The following is a 22,676-nucleotide window of genomic DNA, read 5'->3' on the forward strand; positions in this document are numbered from 1 at the left end:
ATTCCTGGGATCTGTGTGGGGTGACCCGAGGCTCCTGCGCTTCCTTTTATGCCTGGAGCAGCCGGTGGAGACGGGGGGAAGCTGGGGCAAGTTTAGCCCTGGGCCTCGGGTTGTGCCAGCGGTTGGGGACAGTCTGGCTTCAGGGTCCCAGACAGCAGCGCGAGCTAAAAGACTTTATCTGAGGACTACACGTGTGCTAAAATCCTAGCAGACGAAGTGAAGACTGAATGTTTATAAAATGTCACAAAATTTTAATGGAATAGCTCAAAATTGCTGATAAAAATAGCTTCTGTCCCTATTGGAAACAGGTATACATTCTCTTAAATGACGTAAAAAGCATCCGTCTATCACCTCCTTTGCGTGGAGGCTGTGACCTGCGCATCCCAGCAGCGTGTCCCTTGCGCACAACGCAGTGGGCCTGTCCCCGTGCGCCGGGCAGCCAGCGCCGTCGATCCCAGCAGCTGCGCGCCGGCTTCCGCTAGAAGGAGCCGGGGGCGCGGGCGGGGTCCCGCTGCGGGTCCCAAGTCCGCTCCTTGACGTCGGGGTCGTCGCTGCCGGGCGCGGGCACGCAGGTGCAGCCCACGGGAACGGCCACGTACTCCTCGGCATAGACGGCGCGGCCGCCCGCGCAGCCCGGCGTGCGGCGCAGCACCACGGTGGGCAGCAGCACGGGCGCACTGCGCAGGCGCAGGTCCTCCTCGCCGCGCGGCCCGGTCAGGCAGCCGCGGCACAGGCAGTAGGCCTCCGGCAGCAGCCGCGGGAAGCGGGCGGGGTCGTAGGAGACCCTGCGGGGAGAGGGCGTCAGCGGGAGGGCGGCCCAGGGGCCCGGACACTCACCAGGTAGGACGGGCCCGATCGGCGGGCGAGTCCAACATTGAAAATGGCAGGACAGACTTCACAGCTGTCCCCGGGCCATTCCCTCAATTGCTTTCCGATCTGTGTTCATGTCCACGGGGAAAGTAAGACCCTCCACTGTGCGCCCGCACCCAGGTGACCACGCCCGGCAATGTGATGAGACGCCCCTCTGTGCCGAGGCTACACCGCAGGTCATGCCTGCCAGGGCGCTGCCCACACTGGTCCCCAGGACAGGCGACTGCATGCAGCTAGGTGGCCTGGGTGCCAGACCGTGCACGCACCAGCCACTTGGCCGCTGACAGAGTGAGACACTTGTCCAGGAGGCCACGAGGTGTGCCCTGTGTCCCTGTCTGTCAGGGTCCCTGTACTCTCCTCTGTGAAGGGGCCGAAGCCACACCAGGGGACAGGAGGCCTAACTAGCCCGCGACATTTGAAAAATGAGTCACCTTCCTCCTGTTCTAGGTCTCCCTGTTTGTCACATGCCAAGGACCAAGTGTAAACTCCTCCAAACAGCCTGTGGACACCGTGCGAGGGGTCTGGGCTCACGGGGCCAGGCGGCTCCCTGCGGAGAAGAGCAACCCTGGGAAGGCTCTGCCCTCCACCAAAGCAAGGCGGCCATTAACGGGGACCTAAGACTCCTCCCTACTGTCCCCCTGCACAGGGAACGACTGTCCTCATTTCTCATGGGATCGCCATGACTCTAACTTCTCATTTCCATTAACCTGCCTGTTTAAAACGTGTATAATCCTCTTACAAATGTTTCTCTTACTCCTGGAGCCGAGTCCTGGGGACCCTAAAACCTCAGAGTCACAGTCCCATCTTCTCCAACCTCTCAAGCAACACACATGGCAGAGCCAACACGCGTCGTCATCCCGCAAGCCTCGCGGAGCGGTGACACGAGAAAAACGAGATGTCCTATCCCCAGGACTTGAGGGTGTGTGCTGCTCCCCTCCCACAGGATGGCTGCCTAGAAGAGTCTAGAAATGGTGTCTTCACACCACACGTTTCCTCAACGCCAACTGTGTGCCATGTACACAGTGGGAAAGAGCTAAAATGAGAGGAGCTATGGGTAACATCTGGCGCACATGGAAGGAGAGGGGGCGAGGGAGGCAGGAGCTGGTGGGATGCCCTGAAGAGGGTGGGTCACGGCTCAAGTAGGTGACCACGCCCCACTTGCCAAGAAGGACATTTCTAAGTACTTGGTCCCTGTCTAAATGGGGGATGAGGTCAGCAGTGATTCCAAGACTTCTGGTCGGGTGACCGGAAGGATGGGGGCAGTGGAGGGGGTGGTAGGGAGGTCTCAGGATAGCGCTCAGCAGGGCACCCCCATGCCTCACTGAACTACACCACAGGCAGTCAGGTGTGAATGCTGAGAAATCTGCTACGTGCCAACAGGAGGGCTAACTGGGGGCCATCTGCAAAATCCAAGTGTCTGTGCCACCAACTCCCTTAAATTCACAGCTCCACCCATTCCCGTCCCATCCCAACATGTACACAAGTGGCTGAAAACACTAAGCTGCTCACCACTGCTGCCCCTGGGTTCTGCCACCTGGCTTTTGCAGCACCGAGTTTTAGCCTTGCAAGGACTGACAGAGTTGCCCACACTCAGCTGTCCAACTTGCCTCTTCTGCAAAGCCTCCTTCCTATCCCCCCCAACTGGGCTGTGCTGAGGCACAGAGCCTCCCCCCAGAATCCCTCATGCTGTGGGCTCATGTCAGGAAAAACCCAAACTCCCCTACTTAGCCTTCAGAGGCTCCACGGCATGGTCCTTCCCAGGACGATCCCACATTCCATCACTGGCTTCCCTCAGCATCACACAGCCATCATCCCGATTGGGCTGCGCCAAGCTTGGCTCCACGTACCCCCTCTCAAACCAGCAGCAACTCAGTGCAGACCCGCCATATTTAAGAGTTTTTGAATTTCGTTGGTCCAATTTCACCCCTTTCCCCATATTCTCATAACACTTCTGCCTCTTGGAGGGAAGTGCAGGTTTTCCGTGTCTTATCCAGGAAGGGAAAGAAGGGCTGTGTTCTTCTCGTGCTCCAGTAAGCCCATGCCAGTGCTTTGCTACAGGAAGACTTCAGTAGACAGTGCAATGGAGACGGTTTCCTGTCCTTCATAGCTGAAGGTCAATAGAAGACCCTAACTTAACATTCCAAGGAAAGGGAATTTCTAATATGTCCAATCAGTCACATTTAGTCCACAAACATCTGAGTGCCAGTGACGTTTCGGGTATGGGGTTCCGATGAAACACACATCTGCTATTCCAGGGTTCACCATGTGGGGATAAACGCTGAGCTGACCCAGCTGTGGCAGCGAGAGAAGGCTTCCTGGCAAAGGTGGTTCCCAGGCAGATCAGCCAAATGGACAAGGGAGAACAGGCATTTAGGGCAGAGGACAAAGCCACAGGAACAACACAGGACAATGACAAGATGGGGCTAGCGCCACCCGTGAAGGCCAGACCACAGAGGGTCTGGATCCATAGCAGAGAACTTGGGTGCACCCCGGAAGGCAGGCGACAGGAAAGGTGTTAAAGAGGGAAGTGACCAATCAGATGGAATTTTAGTGGATCTTTCAGGCGTGGGTGGGAGCTGGCCTGGGGCCCAAGAGAGCAATCTGGCGGAAGGTGGAGACTTTCAAATTATTAGCATATTGTAGAGGGTGGTTAAATAAGACTTTTCAGGGGAGTGTGTGGAGAGATACCAAGTAAAAGGCAGGAAAACCAACTTTTAAGGGAGAAGTCTAACTGTGGAGACTGCCAGAGGCAGGAGTGGCTTCCCGGGGGGGCCAGGAAGGGCAGAGGTTTGACGGGAGGCTGGTGCAAAACCAAACTGGGATGTGACAGCCAGGTTACTGGAAATACAGGGGTGGGGAAGGCACAGTACTGAGGAAATGACCAACAACATACAGAATGGGAAACTCAGGAGACATTTCATTGCAAGGGGGAAAAGAGGTTGAGGAACCTACACATGAAAGAGTCTTGAGAAAATGTCAGCAAAACGAAGAGACAATCTATGCAATGGGCTAAAATATTGGCAAATTGTACATCTTGTTAAGGGGCTAATATCCAAAATATATAAAGCGCTCATAACTCAATAGCAAAAAACAATGTAATTAAAAAATGGTCAGAAGACCTGAATAGACATTTCTCCGAAGAGGACATACAGATGGGCAGCACACCTATGAAAAGATGCTCAATGTCATTAACCATCAGAGAAATGCAAAAACCACAATGAGCTACCACCTCACACCTGTCAGAATGGCTATTCTCAAAGACAAGAGATAACAAGTGTTGGCAAGGATGTGGAAAAAAGGGAATCCGTGTGCGCTGTTGGTGGGATTGCAAATTGGTGCAGCCACTATGGAAAACAGTGTGGAGGTGCCTCAAAAAATTAAAAACAGAATGACCTTATGACCCAGTAATTCTACTCCTGGGTATTTACCCAAAGGAATCCAAAATACTAACTTGAAAATATATAGGCACCCCTGTGTTTACTGCAGCACTATTCCCACAGCCAAGATATGGAAGCAACATAAGTGTCCACTGATTGGACAAAGAAGAGGTGGTATATTTATATAATGGAGTATTAGCCAAAAAAAGAATGAAATCTTGCCATCTGCAACAACATGGACGGACCTAGAGAGTATTGTGCTGAGTGAAATAAGTCAGACAAAGACAAGCAATGTATGATATATTTGTATGTGAAATCTAAACACACACACACACACACACACACACACACCCAAGCCCATAGATACAGAGAACAGATTGGGGGATGGGGATGGGGTGAAATGGGTGAAGGGGGTCAGAAGGCACAAACGTCCAGCTATAAAATAAATGAGTCCTGGGGACGTAATGTACAGCATGGTGACTATAGTTAATGCTGTACTGCACATTTGAAAGTTGCTGAGAGTAGACATTAGAAGTTCTCATCACAAGGAAAAAAATTGTGTAACTAGGTGAGGTGATGGATGTTAACTAGACTTATTGTGGTCACCATTTCACAGTATATACAAATATGGTATCATTACGTTGTATAGCTGAAACCACTATGATGCTGGTTAATCACACGTCAGTAATAAAAAGGACCTTGAGCAGAGGGTCAGAACTGGGCATCACTGCCCGACTTGAAGCAGTTAGGGATTGAGACCCCTTTACTCCCAGGTATCTCCATCGGATGAAAGATTGTGTGGTTGCTTAAAAACCACATCAGACCAAACCGAAGGACATCCTACAAAGTAACTGACCAGTTTCTTCCAAAGGTCAGTCATGGAAGATGAAGAACTGCCATAGACGGAGGGTGACCGAGGGCTCTGGCCCCCAGAGGCTGTGTGTGCGGGGCTGTGTCTTAAAGAAGGGGCCTTAGTAGGACCCTCAGTAGGGGCCAGAGGTCAGGCCACAGGCCTGTGCCCACTTCCTGACCTTGACAATTTTGCTCAGCTACGATGCTCACCTTTGGACAATCTGGGTAAATGGTACAGGGAATTCCCTGTACTAAATGCACAAGTTTTTTCATTACAGTGGTACCTCAGTTTTCGAACGTAATCCACTCCATAAGTCCGTTCGAGTTCTGAAACATTTGAAAACCGAGGCATGGTTTCCCCATAGAAAGTAATGCAAAATGGATTAATCCGTTCCAAACCTTTAAAACCAACCCCTAAAACTGCAAATTTAGCATGAATTTTACTATCTAATGATATCATAGATCCATAAAATTTACAATGTTCGTAAACTGAAATATTTGTCAATGGAGATGTTTGAAAACTGAAGTACTACTGTAGTTTGAAATTTCAAAACAAAGAGTTAAATAATAAAACAAAACAAAAAAGCGAAAAAAAATTGTAAAGTTTTAAAGAACCACTGATGAGACAGTTGGAAATCTGAACCCGACTGAGTATGTGAAGATGTGGAATATTGCCTTCCGGGTGTGTTAATGGTCTGTGTCATTTAGATACACACCAAATGTGTGCGCATGCACACACACTACCAACAGTGCCGATGCAGGGAAGTGACGAATGTCCTCTGGTCTCACGGGCCATTCACGCAGCAGACTGGCAGCTCCTGAGTTGGGTCCTGGACGAGGGTACGGCCTCTGCACAAATGCAGCCAGTGGCTGGAACACACCAGCGCCAAGGGCACTTGCCAGTGCATGTGGGGTGGCCTCAGGCGAGTGCCAGGGAGGTCTGAGGTGATGCCAGAGAACAAGGAGGGCGGAGCCTGCAAAGACGGGGTGGGGAGGGCTCAGCAAAGAGGCTGGGAGACTGCCAGGCGTGACTGTAGCTGGCGGGATGTGTGTGCAACGTAACGAGCTGGTGAGGCGTGTGAGCGGCGCACAGGGGCCTGGAGACCAGAGGAAGGCCTGCATTTCCCTTCACAGGCTGTGCGAAGCCACAGAGGGCTCTGAGCAGTGGCGACGCAGTCATTCTGTGGTGCAGACCCAACTAGAGGACAAATGGGGGATAGGAAGACCGGTGCAGCCTCTGCAGACTCTGCTTCCTCGTCTATCACATGGGTTTGACCTATGGGCCAAAGCCCCCAATCTACACACGTGGGTTCCTCGTCCCCTGTGATGTGCAGGCACCCACCCACTGTCACCTGTTACCTCTACAGGCACAGCCCCGTGTCTGGATGCTGCCAGTTAGAGGCTCATCTGACTGAAAATATCCACTCGTTCCACCATCACAGTGACACCTCTGGGCTAAGACATCACAACAAAAAGACACCTGTCTGACCCCGCCTCTGCCTGAGACCTGGGACATAAGAAGAATGCATAAGATTCAGTGGTTTTATGACCAGGAGGTACTTTTAAAATAGAAATGCACTGCCAAGGGCAGGGACACGAGGCACACAGCACACCTGACACCCAGTACGGTGCCACCGGTTCCCAGAGAAAACAACACGTGGAAGGACACTGGTTGGGGCGTGGAGAAGAGACCAGGAGAGAAGGGCTGAAGCTTCAGGACAGCCAGGGGACAGACACATGCTAAGGCCCATCAGCTCAGTCTCCGGCCTTGAGATTCTGGGAAAGCGACTGGCTAGGGTGCTTTTTGGTTAAAGAAAGTGGCCACAAAAATGAAACATGAAGAAACTCCAACAGGGGTCCTTCTCTGACCAAACGTGGTGATGGGACGAAGCAGATTCTGGCCCGGCTGTGGCCTCCTCACACACAATGATTCTTCTGTCCTCACATTTTCTGCATGCTGCTCTGTGGAAGCCTGGCACAGGCGGGACTCGAAACACATCAAGTTTCCCCTCTAACGGGATCCCAGAAGTGTCCCTGGGCCCATGTGTGGTGCTTGACTTGAGTGAGGGACAGCTGGCCAGGCTTAATCCAAGAACAAAGGACAATCCTCCCGGGATGACTTGAAGTGATGGAAACTGAGCGGGGAGAGGAATGTGAGTGACAGCAGTGACAGAAAACGAGCGCGCCCCACCCTGGGCCCTGAACTTGGTAGGAAACAACCCGGAGTGTCCGGGAGTAGTGCCACTCGGGGAGCAATGAGGGCACCCGGGCAGACATGTGGCTCCTGTGTGCCCATCTTGTATTCACTGCACGGACTCACGATGTGGCTCACCCTCAAACATCCCCAAAACAAAACGGCAGAGGCTGAGGCTGGCTGTGTCCACAGCAACCCCAGGACCCCAAGCCCGGAATGGGGTGGGGGTGGGGGGGAGGATGCCTCCCCCAACCTGGACTGGAACCGACGAGCACTGAACGTGTAAGTGGGAACAAAGCCACCTCGACAGTCATGGTTCTGAAGGTCGATGAGTTCAACCCAACAGACTTTGTCAAAGGGCAGGATGGAGTCACTGAGAACTGAACCTAAAATTCCTGTCCCACTCAGTTACTGACCAGTAACACCGGGCAGTCACTGCCCAGCCTGGTTCTCTGCCAAGTGAAAGGGATGAGGTCATGCCCAGGCTACTTTCCACAGCTGCGTGGGGGCAGGGCTGATGATGTCACTTTTTTTAAACAGTGTTTTCTTCTTAGAAAAGACACCTGCAATTCAGAGTGTCCAAGACACTGAAGAGTTCCCCAAACTAATCCATAAACTCAGAGCAACTGTAACCAAACCCCGGGAGGTATCTCTCAGACCCTGGCAAATGGCCTGTAGGCCTGTAAGCAGACAAAAGGCCAACAAGTCAAGGCCACTGTGAAGAATGAGGGGTTCACCCACCAGACATCTGGGAGGTGGAGGGAGCAGGCACCCCTCCCGAGAGGTGAGGTTCCCTGACAAACGCCTGTCTGGGACACTGGGTGAGTCACAGACAAGGCCTCCATCACGTGCTTTCCTGCCCCTGCATCGCAGCCATTCGCACTCAGCGAGCCAGCTGCCTGACAACTGTCCTCTTGGTTAAACTGTGCACCACGGGCAGTTGCAGTCAGCCCAGACGGGGTGGTCCCTACAAGGTGCGTGGCCCTGCACACTGCAGCTGGTGGGACCCAAAGAGAGGGCTGCCTTTTCCCAAACACACCCGACTTCAAGATCCTACCAGCCCAGGATGCTGAGGCCGCGGGGGCTAATTATCGCAGGTCACTGCTCACTCAGCAAGCACCTAGCGTCGCAGGCGAGATGGCCCTGGGGTGTCGGGCCCCTCACTGAGGCACACGGGGGGCCTGCTCCCCAACCTACACGAACGCTCTGGGTGGCCAGGGTGCTGACACCGCTTAAAAGCTCCCCAACGATTCTACGGTAGCACAGGGTCAGGTGGTTTGTGTTAACCACCGCCTCTCCCCTTGGAACTGGCCGTGCAGGTAGACAGGTCATGAGACCCCGGGAAAAAAGGGAAGGACGAGGCTGGAGCTGCCAGTCAGGGACTAACCGGGGACATGAAGACCACAAACAATTTCCTTCTGTGGCCAGTGTGTCAGCAGCCCGGCCTGAGGGAACCACAGCCTTGGGCACACGCCACCAGGTGCTCTGGGCCCCACAAGAAGACACTGGTGGTGCCATGTCCTATGAAAGGGGACACGGACAATCTGTCTGGGAGAGCGGCGAGTGTGACCGGGCACAGCCGCCTGCAGTCAGGCCCCCGCGGGCTCCACTTGGCCCTCTCCACTGGCCAAGGAGAACGAGGAGTCAGCCCTACGCCCCTGTGGGGACTAAGGGTGACTTTGCTGTCATCCTGAACTTGGCACCAAGGTCAGCTCTCAGGATCTTCTGCCAGCGGGGCCTGCTCTGAGCTGCCAGGAGCTGGGAGAGCCCAGCCTGCCTGCCTCTCCCTGCACTCAGGAGGAAACTGAGGCACTGAGGGGGTGGGGCACATCCAGTCTTCCATCAGCTGCTGAACAGGGAGCTGTGCAGACCGTGGGTATTAGCAGAGGCCGCTGGTAAAGCCACAGCTGGGAAATGGCAGGTTCCACATAGTCACTGGGGAGGTCAGGGGTGAGGACAGAGACATGACGACTTGCAAAGCATTTGGAAGAGAATTCAGAAAAGGGCTTTAGAGGGAAAGAGAGAAGGGCGATGAGGAGGGCCAGAATTCCTCACAGGGCTGTCCCTCTGTCATGGCAAATGCCACAGTTATTGTAGCTGGGCACTGTCTCTTCAAAGGAAAAAACAGCAGGGGCTCAGAGCCACCCTCCCTCCATGAGCCTGACCTGGGGACAAGAAGGGCCTACCTTGATACCAGATGAACTAGCTGTGTCGTGCACACTTATGAGGAAGAGTTAATGCCTGGACTTACCGAAACCTTATCGGTATTAAGTACAAGCATTGTATTCAGGTGAGGACATTTGAAAGAGGCGACGACAGGATGAAATGTCACCATCCCTGGCTACCACAAGAATGCAAGAGTAAAACCCAGGCAGAGAAACTAACTTTCTAAGTAAAAGGAACGTCCCTACTTTCAGAACGGAGAGGCCCTTACTCCCATGGCAACGTTCAGGACAGTGCTTTTATCTGCGCTCTGTGTGAGTGCTGGCGGCAGGAGAAACTGCTGTATTCTGAGTAGCGGAGGGGAAACAATCTGTGCAGCGCTTTGGCCAATTAAAGGTCACTTACCCATAAAAACATTTTTTGGGGTAAAGCCCCAACAGTTCTTAAACAAGCTACTTTGGATGGTGAGTGTCCTTTCCACCACCACATGTTGTGATGGACAGTCCTGCACTCACCGCATTACAGGCAGTAACTGGGGGTTTCTCCGCCAGGCAGGCGGCCACTGCTGCTGTCACTCCTCTCTCTTCTTGTCCCTGTCCCCAACCCTGCCTGTCTTTCTTAACACATCATAAGATGGCACAGACAGGACAGACAGTACCTGTGCCATATGGACACTCCTTGAAGGCACAGCAGCTTTGTTCGTTTGTTTTTAAGTCATTAGAATAACCCGTAGGTTAGAAGCTGGGATCCAGGAAAAACTAAACTTGCTAAGAAAGTCCTCCCCACCTTCAGAGATGGTCTCTGCGAGCTGGCGGGGGTGGTGGGTGGCGCAGTACTGCCTCCTGGGGTCACAGCAGAGGCAGAGTGCAGCCCCTCACACAGGGCCTGTCGTGGGGACCTTTGTTCCCGGGGCGCAGAAACAAACAGGAAAGTGCCCAGGGAAAGGGGGGCACATTTGGAGGAAAGGTAAGCGGGGATATTAAAAGGGGGATCATTGCCTGCAGTGGGATGGCTTTCTCTAACACCCACCCCAAACTTCTCTAACTTTCTCTAATTAATGTTACAGTCCGTTTACAATTTAAAACAGTTATGATGGAGGACAAGTGGTGTCTGTCATCTAGGAGAATTGCGTCAGTGTTGGTGCTGGACGGGTGTAACCATCCCACGTGGTAAATGGAAGAAGTGACAGTCGCCTCCAGGGGAAGCAAAATGCTTGTGTTAGAGGAGGCTTAGGCAAAAACCGCCTTTTATTTCAACCACTCCTGATGAAAACCTTCAAGTGCAGTGTAGCTAAACATCTGCTGAGAGGGATTTATGGGACCCTGAAGGTCATCATCGGGAATGGGCACCGCTGGCCTGGGCCAGTGCTGACCTCACCTGACCCGCACATGGCAGGAAGTTGCTGCTGCGCCCCTCCTTTCACTCACCTGCCCAAAGCTCTGGGACTAGAGCCCTCATAGGCAGATATCAGCTTCCTGCTGCTTACTAGCAGCCAATTCCACACCTGGGCAGGTCTGCGTGTCCTTGGGGGGGCCTCCTGCCGAGACAACCTGGCTGCAGACACATCTGCTTGGGGACGATTTGCCCACTGAGGGTCCCACTGCCTCTGCAACTTCCCGTTGCCTCTATTTTTAAGTCACTTGACCACCCCCACCTTGTACTCCCTCCTCTCTTCCTGTCTTGTTTCTGTCCTTTTATTCCCCTGCTATTACTGCTATCCATGGGGTTGTTTACAGCAGTAACAACCCCATGGTGGTCTCTTAAATTCTCTGTAGGAAGTTATGTGGAAAAGTAACAGCCTAAAAATAAACAGCTGTGCATTAGAAGAAAGCTGTCTTTAGACTACTCCCCAGAATTGAAACATAGAATTAAAAACCATGTATAGTGCTGGAAGGTGTTTATCTTGGGGGTTTCAACATGAGTGAGTAATGTGTCCTTAAACCCTAACAAACCTCAGTGTTCCCACAATGTATTTCCTGTGTCACTGTGGCTTCAAAAAGCTTGTTAAGCAATGACACTGATTTTATTTTTGGCATTTTTGTTTGTAAAGCTCAAGAGAAACAAACAAGATGCCACAAAGTAAATGAGAAAATACTTTTATATCCTGGAAGTTGAATGTCGCTTTTCTAACAGCACACTGGTCTTCTATGGAAGCAGAATCCACCCTTTACTCTCTGTCCCTACCCAGTGCAAGCTCACCAGGCCAGGTCCCTCACCCACCAACAGCCTGGCAGCCCAGCTCTGGGGTCACAAGGGGCTCTGACACCTCTACCAAGATGCCAGCACAGCCTCTGCTGTCAGCCCTACGTCCCCTAAGAGGGCACGAGCCCTTCGTTCGGTGCTCGTGGGAAATCAGGCCACTGCCAACTGCTGAAGCGTCGTTTCCTCGGCATCCGTTTTGATCTCATGGTTGCTGAAGTTCCCCTTCTGCTCTCAATTTAAAAACTAAGATGGTTTTGAAAGGAGTAACATACACAAGGCAGGAAATGCAGACAATACAAGTAGGAAGTAAGTCTGCTTCCTGCTCCTGCCCCAGCCTGCCAGGTGCCCTGCAGAGGCACTGAGATAACCGGTTCCAAAGATGCCCTTCAGTGCGTACGTGTGTGCGCGCGCGCATGTATGATTTAGAACAGCACGCACACGTGTCCTATGTGAGCGCTCCTCTCTGAGTGGTGGTGGCGGTGGGCCTGCAGCGAGCATCCTGCTGCATCCCCTGGCGCCGGCGACGGGCTGTGTTCAGCACCTTCACAGCTGCTTCTGGGGCACTGTGACCACACTAGCCTCCTCCCACTGGATGTTCCAATGGCTTCAATCCCCTGTTACGACCACAAGGAACACCAGTGGGAAGATGGCAAGTGTGGCGTCCGAGTCACGTCTTTGCTGGGTCAGAGAGCAGATCAATTTAAAATGCTGATGTGCCCAACTGCTCTCCATAAAATTGCACCAATGCACAGCCGTCTACTGTACAAAAATGCTTTTTCCTGCATCTTTGCCAAAAAAAAAAGGCTTCCCAGCGTAGTTTTAATAAGCTCTTCACTTATTGTTCCTGAAGTCCAGCATCTCTTTATGTGCCAGCTTTTTGTGTCATGTGCCGTCCTGCCTGGGGCCTGCCCATGGCCTCTGCTCACCGTTCCACGAGGTCTTTCTCTCACTGGTTTGTAGGAGCTCTTTAGGAAAGGAGCCCTTTGTGACTCGGGCTGCAAGTGCTTCTCCCAGTTTGCCCTTGTGTTTCTATTATTTTAAATTTTGCTAAGAAAAAAATGGCATATGATGAAGTAACTGAATTGATCAATCTTGTTTCTTATGACTTTGGGGGTCTGTGACCTACTAAGGCCTTTTCCACTCCAAGATTATAAACGGCTGTGTTTTTATCTGTCTTCCAGTTTCATTTTTTACACTGGAATTTATCTGCATATAGGAGATCCAATATTTCTTCCACCTGGTTACTCACCATCCCACCACCACCTACCGAGCGCCCCGCTGCCTCCGAAGATACGACAAGCCACCTGCCACTCCGGATCTGTATTTTGAAGCGTGTCTTACGCACCAAGAGTGGTCCCTCTGTACCTTTCAGTATTTCTGACTTGCAGTCCATTTCCATCGTTCTCTGACTTTTGCTTGAAATACACTTCAGATTCCCAGCCTCAGGCCCCCCAGGGGACACCTCCCCACCGGGAACCCCACCTGGCAGAGAGGCAGCCTCCTGGCAGCAAAGAGCAGGACCAGCTTTAGCATCCAGCCACCTGCATCCCGGCCCAGGGCCTGTCCCTAGAAAACTGCCCTTCCTTCAGAGGTGGCAAGCTTCCTGGGGGAGCGATTTCATCAATATCACAAAATAATATGATAAACAACACAGATGAGACCGTCGGCCGCCTGACACAGATGCAGCACCCACACAGCACAGAGGCTCCCCGGGGGAAGGGGGGGGCAGCCCAGACTGGGCCACTCAGTGCTGTGTGCTGTTCCTGCCTGGAACGCCCGAGCTGTGCCCGCTTCTCCCACACCCTGCCACTCTGGGATTGCTCCTGGGGAGACCCAGGTATCAGTCCCCAGGAAAGGAGGCAAGGGCAGCTCGGTTTAACTTACTATGTGTAGAATTCTAGATAGAATTCTGTGTACCTGTTAGGCACGTGAAACTCAATGGGTCCAGCTCTGAATTCATTTCCTTCCAAAAACGGTGTTCCTTGTTCTGGCTCCCCATTGTGCTTAGAAACCACCAAAAACCCAAGCCAGAAACAGGGAGACATGGCCAATGGGAGATCTTGAAAAAACTCGACTTGCTCTCCCTCCTTTTGGCCCTCAGGCCCTCAACCTAGTCTGGTGGCCATCTGTTTGCCTGGAGAGGTTAGACGTGGTCATAGAAAAATGCAGAAGCGGCAGCTTCTGTCCAGAGAAGCGAAGCTACTGCTCTGAGAGATTTTCCAAGTTTCTTTAATGCTGCTGAGCTGATCAAAAGTATAATACGAGGTCGCAAAAAGGATTATCTAACTAACAGTCTACACCTTCGGCCCTGGGATGGTGGGAAGAAGGAAAAGCAAAAGCACGAAGCCACAAGAACGCATGTTTGGACATGGGCATCCTGAGGGCATCAGATGAATGAGGAGCAGGAGGGCTGGAGGAGGCTGGCCCACCGTGCCCTTGGTCCTGTGCAGGGTAGTGGGCAGGAGGGAGGCCCACTGGCCAGGGCACCTAGACTAGCTTGACAAACCTGTTGGGTTTTCTCTGCACAGCTCCACAGTTGTGTGGCCTGAAACCCTGACCCACCACCACACATTCTACGTCCCCTCCTCTCCCTCATTCATTCATATAATAATCATCCATGAAGTCCTGTCACTTCTACCTCTTTACACAATCTTTCCAAGGGATCGCCACCTCACCTAGGTCACTCAGTTCAGGCCTTATGTGCCTTTTGCCAGAAGCACTGCACTGCATTGGTCCAGGATCTCCCTTCCAACCCGTCCCGCATTGGGGTACTTTCCTAAAACACAAAGGGGCTACGTGGCTTCCCTGACCAACAACGGCCAGCAGGATCAATTTCAGGCTTGTTCCGCTCCTGCTCCCTGTGCACTCTCCGCATGCCCTGCGGCCACAGATGCTGCTGGCATCTATGCTGCCAGTGTTCTCCCTCCCTCTCCCCTGTGCCAACCGTTGCCCCTTCTCTGTGGGCCACCCCGTCCTAGCTCTTTCTCTGGAACCCCTTCTGACACCTGTGGCAGTGTGAGGGCTCCTCCTATGCAGCTAGTCTGAGCCCCTCGAGGCGGTGACACTCAGCAGTACAGCACAGGAGGGGACTGTGTGCTGAGGGCACTCTAGCTACTGCACACGCCCCATAATGCCCTAGCCTCTCCTTTCTGCATACGGCTGCTGTTACATAGGAAAGGGTCTCAAGCTATGGGCGGTTCTTACTAAATGCTAATCTTCCTACTTTCTAATCTTCCTAGTTTCCCTGAAAATAAGACCTAGCCAGACCATCAGCTCTAATGTGTCTTTTGGAGCACAAATTAATATAAGACCCGGTATTATATTAGATTAAACCTGGTATTGTATATTACATTATATATTATATTATATTATACCTGGTATTATATTATATTACATATTTATTATATTACATTATATTACACCCGGTTTTGTTATATTACATAAGACCCAGTCTTACATTAAAATAAGACTGGGTCTTACATTAATTTTTGCTCCAAAAGACACATTAGAGCTGATGGTCCGGTGGTCTTATTTTCGGGGAAACACAGTAAATGTTAAAATGTAGCACAGCATTTTGCAGCCGCAGCTGTAACCAGATGAGCTTGATCAGGAACCCAACCCAATAACATTAGCCAGGTTCAAAGAAGAAATCAACATGTAATGAACCAAACAGTGTATATGAGCAATGGCTAAGCGTCCCTTCCAGGAGACAGAACTTTGGATGTGAATCCCATCTCCTCTGTTTGCTGCAGGTAAATAAAATTACCTAATGACAGCCAGATCTTGTTCTTGAATAGAACATTCCAAGCGGCAAACCCCTTGAGTTCAGTAACACCCCTTCCTTCTGAGATGAGGTCTTTATCAATATTGGAATTACGCCCACTCTCCAAAGTGCATTTCGAGTGCCATTTTGATCCTCCAAAATCCTCTCCCACCTGCCACTTTAAACTATCACATGGTCACCCTTTCATGTCAAATCGTGTTCTGTCTTGTATTATGGTTTATTTCCCAATTAACCCTCCACTCCTCCCTTGCACTGTAAGCTAAAGGGCTCAGAGGGCTTCTGGGGTCCAAGGCCCAGCAGCACCCGGACCACCAAAGGCACTGAAGCAATGTCTGCAGATTTCCACAGGACCCTGTACAAAGGGCGTGGTCCGTTGTGGAACCAGGCTCTGTGCTTGGCAGAGAACAGGTGCTCAAGAAACAGCTGTTGCCTATGAAATAACGGGAAGGTAAATACAGTCATGTGTCATTTAATGTCGGGGGACATGCGAGTCCTTTGGCGATTCCATCGTGTGAACATCACAGAGGCACTTGCACACACAGCCCACTGCACACCTGGGCTGTGTGGTACAGCCTGGTGCTCCTGGGCTGCCATTGCACAGCCTGTCACTACAAAACACCACGAGATTAAATTAAGAGATGGGTAAACACGACATGTCTGACAGGTCCGAAGCTGCTGCCCGCGTGACACAGCACACTGGTCTACAGCAAACTCTTTTATGTAAGTAGAAAGTGTACATTCTAAAATAGTGATAAAAAGTACAGTCCAGTGAGTAATAAACAGGTAACATGGTTGTTTATTATCCAGTACCACGCACTGTACGTAATTGTACATGCTGTACTTTTACACAACCAACAGCACAGTGGGTCCGTTTACACCAGCACCACCACAGTGAGGAATGGGTCGAGCTACAGCATTAGAACAGCTGTGATGTCACTAGGCAATAGGACACTTGTAGGCAATACCTCCACTGTAATCTTATAGAACCACCGTCCTACACACATGGTCCCACTCCGTGGGTCCCACCCAGACGTCATGTGGCACGTGGCTGTAAAGGGCTGCAGGTTTCCCTCAAGGGAGGTGATGGGCCCCTGTGGAACTGAACTGCCCCCAACCCCGTCGCCTCCCTTCCCGCCTGCCCCCCCCCCCCCCCCCCGCCCCCTCAACCCACCTGCCCGAACGCTTCCGTCCTCCCTCCTCCCCACTTGGCCGCCTCACCTCCCCATTTCGCTCCCGCGCCCCAGGCGCCCCGCCCCCGCCCCCAGCCCCCTGCCCGCGCCCTCGCGCCCGGCTCACCTGTAGGCCCAGGGCGACACACTGCGCAGCGGGGTGGGCGGCCGGAAGCGGCGGTCGGGCCGGCCCCCCGGGCAGCTGGCGTTGCGCGCCTGCTCGCGCGGGCCGGGCTGCAGCGTGTGCTGGAAGGCGCCGAGCACGCCGGCCGCCAGCCGCCCGTACAGCTGCTCCAGGAGCTCCTCGGGCCGGTCCGCGCAGCCCCGCGGCCGCGCCGGCCGCCTGCTGGTCCTCGGGGCGCCCGCCCGGCCCGGCGCCAGCGCCAGCGCCAGCAGCACGCCGGCCGCCAGCGCCCAGACCTGCGGAGCCGAACGGAGGATGGGCGCCGACCACGCGGGCCCCCGCGCGCCGCCCCCGCGCGCCCCGCGCCCGCGCCCCGCGCCGCCCCCGCGTGCCCCGCAGCCCGCCCGCGCTGAGGCCCGCGCCAAGCCCGCGTGCGGCGTGCGCGTGCGAGTGTGCGTGTGCCGGCCAGGCTGCTGCGCCGCGGGCTGCGAGTGCCTGTGACGCCCCGCGCGGCCCGGGCCCCGCTCGGCCGACCTACGGCGCCCGCCGCGCGGGCCCAGGACCGAGCCGGGGCAGGGGAGCTCGCCGCCCACGGCGTGTACTCACGAGTGACCGCATGTCCCCGGAGACGCCGTCCCGTCCGCCACGCAGAGCCGCGCGCCGAGGGCTGGGCCGGGGGCTGGCCGGGCGGAGGAGGGGCCTCGGCCCTGGGCTGGCGCCGCCCCCACCTCCGGGGGCCGCAGGGGCCGGCCGACTGCCGCCCGCCCTGCCCAGTGCGGAGACAGTGGGCTCAAGGCGAGACTCTTCTAGCAGCGGAAGCTCTGCGACGACACAACGGGCCACCTGGAGAAAGTGGACTCACCACCTGAAAGGACTGGCTTCTGCAGGACGACTTCCCGACTGCGATGCCGCGGTTCAAAGCAGCACATCAGAATCTGGTTCAAAGCTCCCCAGCAGGTGACAGGACGCCGCTCTCCTTCCCCTAACGCCCAGAAAATCATCGCGCGTCACTATCGACTCAGAAATCAAAGTGCTAACCCCCAACCGTACTTGCACGGCTGTGCGTGCGCATCGCTTGGTCTGTCCTGATGTTGGGTGTCCCTCCATTGTAAATGCAGTCATGTCAAAGAAACCTGAGCGCCTGTGAACAAATTAGACGAAATATACTTAAATAAAGGAACTATGCGTGTTATACTTCAAGAACACAAGAAAACTCGCTCGTTTGTTCATTCTGAAAATTAAGCTTATTGCCTTTTAGATGGTAGGCTCAGGAATATGGTCATTTTACAACAGTCATACTTAAAAAAATAAAAACAAAAGATTGATACCCGCTGAAGGGTTTTCGAAAGCGTAGAAAACACCTGCTAAGGCTCCCCGAATGGTCTGCAGCTTTGGTGTTTGACTACCTTGAAAACCGTTGGTTAAGCTACCTTTGTTATGGTGAGCAGAAAACCACTTTTATACTCCTTAAATATCCTACAGCTGAAGGATTTGGGGTTTATGTTATTTACTGCTGAAAACCGCACTTTAAATCTCCAATTCAAGAGAGTTACAGCTCTTGGTGAGTGAACATTTCTACTAGTCCTTTTTCTGACTAGTAGATAAATGGTTGATGTTCTTTGTTTCCTTTCTGGTGAAATGGAAATAAAGATATCAATACTCAATTCTGCTTACTTTTTATTTGATAACAACAAAAAGTGTGGGAGCCCTTTAGGAGAGACCGCCATCACGTTTCATAGGAACACTCATAAGTGTCATTACAGCACCCTTTCGTGTGTAAGGTGACATAGTGCCTGGCTCTTAATTCTGCATATTATTCAACAAAATGCCTTCCACTGTCTGATGACATGGTGACTTCTCTCGTCCCTTCATGACCTTGAAAGTGGAAAATATTTACTTTCCAATAGTTTTTATTGTAATAAGATCACTACTGAAAATGCTCACCTATTTGATAGAATATAAAATTCATCTTTGTGAGTCTGAACAGAGTTGAGAAAGTGTCTTATACGTAGGTACGAAGTGTTTTAGTTGTCCAATTTAGTTACCCTCAAATATGAACGTACTTATGAACATGTGAAATCAACACATAATAATTAAATCTAAATTTGAAATATACAAGTGAGAAAAAGGCAACAAAACACTCAAAACCAAGCTTGTCATGTTCCCTTGGAAACGAATGCCTGTCTAGTGTTCTCGACTGAAGACGTCAGCATCCTCGTAGTAACATAAATTTGATTTAAGTCGCCTTCAGTCCCTCCCTCTCACCCTCTGGTCACTCAGCCACTGGAACAGCAGACACGGCTGTGGAGCATCTGAAAGTCTTAGGAATTTGTTGGGGTACTGGTGCACACATCTACCCACCCTCCCCAGGCCTTTAAAGGACTGTCCGATTTCCCGACCGTAGTTCCTATTATTGATGTTATCTTCTTGGTTAACACCTTGGCCTGCCACCACTGCTGTCAGCCGTCCTAGCCCCTTTACACCCACACAGACGAGTCTCTCACACTGGCCGCTGAATGACTAGTCGAGCTCCACTTGTCTTTTCTCCCATCACCTCTCAACTGTCAGATCGTAGGCTCAGACCTCAGAGCCCGATCTCCAAACACCGCACCACATCCAAACACAGCTTCAAACCTCCCCTTCCAAGTCACTTAGCCTTCATACTCACTCCCTACCACATCACTCCATTTTATTTTCTTAACTGCACTGAGCAATCTCTAAAGCCCTTGAAAAATACACGTACTGTCTGCTTCCCACCAGACTTTCCCACTGCCTTAAGGACGGGGCCTTGCTCTGTGGCCCCAGAATCTTGCACATACTGGATGTGAGTGCATTTGTTGACTGCCTCCCCCTGGGCTCCTCACTGCTCCTGGGACCAGGGAAGGTCATCTGATTCTGGTTTTCCGTCTCTTGCACCAAAGTGCATGCTGGACAATGTTAGATAAGGCGGAGGGGCCGTCCTCCCTAATGAAGGGTTCATGATGAGCCACTTCTGACCACCCGTCACTGCAATTCCTCTAGTGTCCACCAGCCGGACACAGCGCTAAGAAGAAACACATTTGGTCCTGGCCCCGTCCCACACCCTATGTCACACGTGGGAAACGCAGTCTTAGAGTTATCACTGCTCAGTGCTATCGGTACACGCCACTGGGCTGACCGTAGGAAGGAACTACAGAAAAGAGCAATGGGGGCATGGTTTCATAGTTTCTCTTACTATACTTTGTACTGTCTCTAAAACGTGCCATTTTAATATAAATATTATAATCCACGTTAGGCAAAACTTCCAGAGACTTAAAGATTCCAGACTTGAAGTAATTTAACTTGAATAAAGATTCATCAGTGATGTGTCCTAGCATAGTATTTTCCAAGCTGCAAACCATGAAATCAACCCAGTGTTCTCATACCACTTTTAAAAATGAAATTATAGAAAATATCAGTACACACTGCGGTAACAGGGGTACATTTTTGTGAATACTCACATGTACTTATACGTACATGTGTGGGTACTAGGTCATGCGACAAAACTTAGTTCTTACTGGGGGACAATGTTTTCAAAGGGTAAGGATGTCACTGGCCTAAAGTATTACTTTCACGTGTTTTTATTCCATTAAAAACAAAACAAAATTTAAACCCATACTCAGAGACTAGAATACACTTGTTTAAAGCTTTCACAGTGTACAAAATTAAAGTTTGTACATTTAACCCAAAGTTTAACATGAATATTAACTGTAGGTCAATTCCTTCCCTTTAACACATAACATATAATGTCCATGTTATTCTGGAAGCAAATAATCTCCTAAGTCTTCATCAGCAAAATCCTCCTCCTCGGCTCTTTTTTTCGCTGCAGTTTTTGGTCTTTCTGTTTGGGGGCCAAGTGGGTCCACATAGGAGGCATCTAGGTTTCAAAAGAGATTGTTGCGTTAGACTAACATAACAAGTAAACCAAACGTAACACCAATTAATCTTGTAAACAAAACTGAACCACTCAGAGTGAACAGAAATGCTCTCCCAAGTCATCCAAGATGTAGTCCGTCCACACGAAATTCTTATGCCAAGTACACGGTTCTGCCATCTCACCAGTCTTCTTCAGACCTGCCGTGCCTGTGGGGACTGGGTGGGGGCACCGGCACTTGCCTATTTCTTTGTTACTGCTACTTTCATAAGGTTCATTTGTCCCAGGTAAAGCTCTGAGTTTGGCACTTAGTCGTTCACCTTTACTACTGGCACTACAGTTCTGGCCACTATCTGAAAATACAAAAATAAAAATGCATTTGTTTAACACGTTGCGAAAACATAACACTACGTTACGAAACTAAAGCACACTTATTTGCCAAGAAACAGGTAGGTTGTTTCCTTTGCAAGCCAACTTCCGAGGGATGTAATTCCTGTTTTCTGAAATGTAGAAGAAATATGCTGTGAAACACCACTTAAGAGTAGTGTGTATATGTATTCTTTTTTGTATGTGCTGGTTACAGCCTTCAGTTTTGTAAGCTCACTTGTGAGAAGTAAGAGGCCACTCTGATGAGTATAATCTAGCAAAGAATGAAGAGCCAGTGGAGAAAGAACAGGAAGTGAGAGGTGCAATCCGAGTGTTATCAGCAGCCTCAGGTCAAGGCTGCTGAGCGGCCCTAAAAGCCCAGAGAAGAGGCTGTGTCAGCTCAGCCCAGCTAGGAGGACCCAGGTCACATGATCAGCTTTCTTCAGACAGTAGAAGGATGTCCATGTGGAAGAGGATGAGAGTTGCCCTGGATAGTACAGTGGATTTGGGCTCAGTAGAAAGAAAAACTTGAAAAGGACTATAGTGTCCGACATGGAATGGCTGCCGTGGGAAATAATACAGCCCACATCACTGAGAATTTTCACACAGAGCTGAACACTCACATTAGTAGAAAATATAAGTGGTACTTTTAACCCTAAATTTCTATTATATTTTCTAAAAGAACCACTCCTCTATCCCCCAGTTTTCATTTCTCCCCCTTAAGATTCCTATAATGTTATTTTTTTCTATTATGAAAGTTTCACTTTAATGAGAGTAGTTGGCTGAAATGCACTGATCATTTCTGAGTACACTTTATATTTTAGATTATTGATAATGTCTCTGGGAATAAATCAAAACAAGATGGTTTTTTAAATCCCACATTTGAAGGTTGGCCAACTGATTCAAAATTAGAAGTACTCTCTAGATTATTATAAAAAACATTACTATTTACCCCCATTGTTGATATTATTGCAAATAAAATGCCTTAGTTTAATGCATTTGCATTAAACGTGTCTAAACATTTTGTTATGTTTTTTGTGTTAATTTGTTCCTCTCTAATTTTTTGGTACAATTAAGTCAAATTTTTTTCTGTCTAAAAGTACAAATGGGTGCCAGAGTGAGCTCAGGTCAAGAAAGTTTGAAAACTATTGCTCTAGGCAACATATCTTTACTTCTCTTTTCACAAAGATATAAGTTACCACATGAATGTAACAAAACCCTGACAATCTCCCTCAGCACCCAAGGCCCTTCTGAAATCTTCATGTGTAATTCCCAGGCTGAAGGATTCCAGTGCTGTGGGAAAAGCAAACCTTTAAAAAATGAAAACTGCCTCCTCAGGAAACTTCAATAGCCCAATTGAAAAGCCATGAATACAATTTTTAACCATTTTCTATTATAAAGACTACTGAGGGTATATTGTGAACAGCCTTGTTTCCTCATTTTCAATCAACTAACACTGCCACACAGGCAAGTACAAAGGGATCAGTAAGCATTTGTAAGCCTGGGAGGGTTTTATGCCTAAATAATAAAACAAGTTATTATAACCTTTTCATTGTAGCACAAACAACAATTACTATTTTCTAGAAGAAAGTTAAATAACAAATAGGTTCAGAAAACAGAATCGGGAGATCAATTTATCTGAATTATCAACCAATTAACACTTAAACTTCCAAGCGATACTTT

At 50.7% G+C, this 22,676-nt stretch overlaps 2 protein-coding genes across 11 annotated transcripts in view; both read right to left on the reverse strand.

Moving 5' to 3' along the window:
- Positions 1-228: 228 nt before the first annotated feature.
- IL17D (interleukin 17D) lies at positions 229-17,726 on the reverse strand. Its single transcript, XM_088792719.1, has 3 exons — positions 17,342-17,726; positions 16,739-17,031; positions 229-785 (listed from the first exon to the last, which is right to left on the reverse strand). Exons 1-3 carry the CDS (start codon positions 17,351-17,353, stop codon positions 479-481), a joined length of 612 nt encoding a protein of 203 aa, XP_088648845.1. The 5' UTR covers positions 17,354-17,726; the 3' UTR covers positions 229-478.
- Positions 17,727-20,318: 2,592 nt separating this feature from the next.
- IFT88 (intraflagellar transport 88) overlaps positions 20,319-22,676 on the reverse strand; it is a 127,132-nt gene continuing 124,774 nt past the window's right edge. For 7 of the 10 annotated variants that reach the window (XM_074330134.2, XM_088792714.1, XM_088792715.1 and 4 more), the window contains 2 exons: positions 20,870-20,980; positions 20,319-20,630 (listed from right to left, as the gene is read on the reverse strand). In XM_074330134.2, coding sequence (XP_074186235.1) covers positions 20,509-20,630; positions 20,870-20,980 — 233 coding nt within the window. In that variant the 3' untranslated portion in view covers positions 20,319-20,508. The remainder of the gene's footprint in view (positions 20,631-20,869; positions 20,981-22,676) is intronic. The other 3 variants (XM_088792717.1, XM_088792716.1, XM_019715698.2) reach the window with 1 other exon arrangement.

This window comes from Rhinolophus sinicus, chromosome 16 (genome assembly GCF_057876585.1).
Source record: "Rhinolophus sinicus isolate RSI-liver-muscle chromosome 16, RSI-T2T, whole genome shotgun sequence".
NCBI lineage: Eukaryota > Metazoa > Chordata > Mammalia > Chiroptera > Rhinolophidae > Rhinolophus > Rhinolophus sinicus.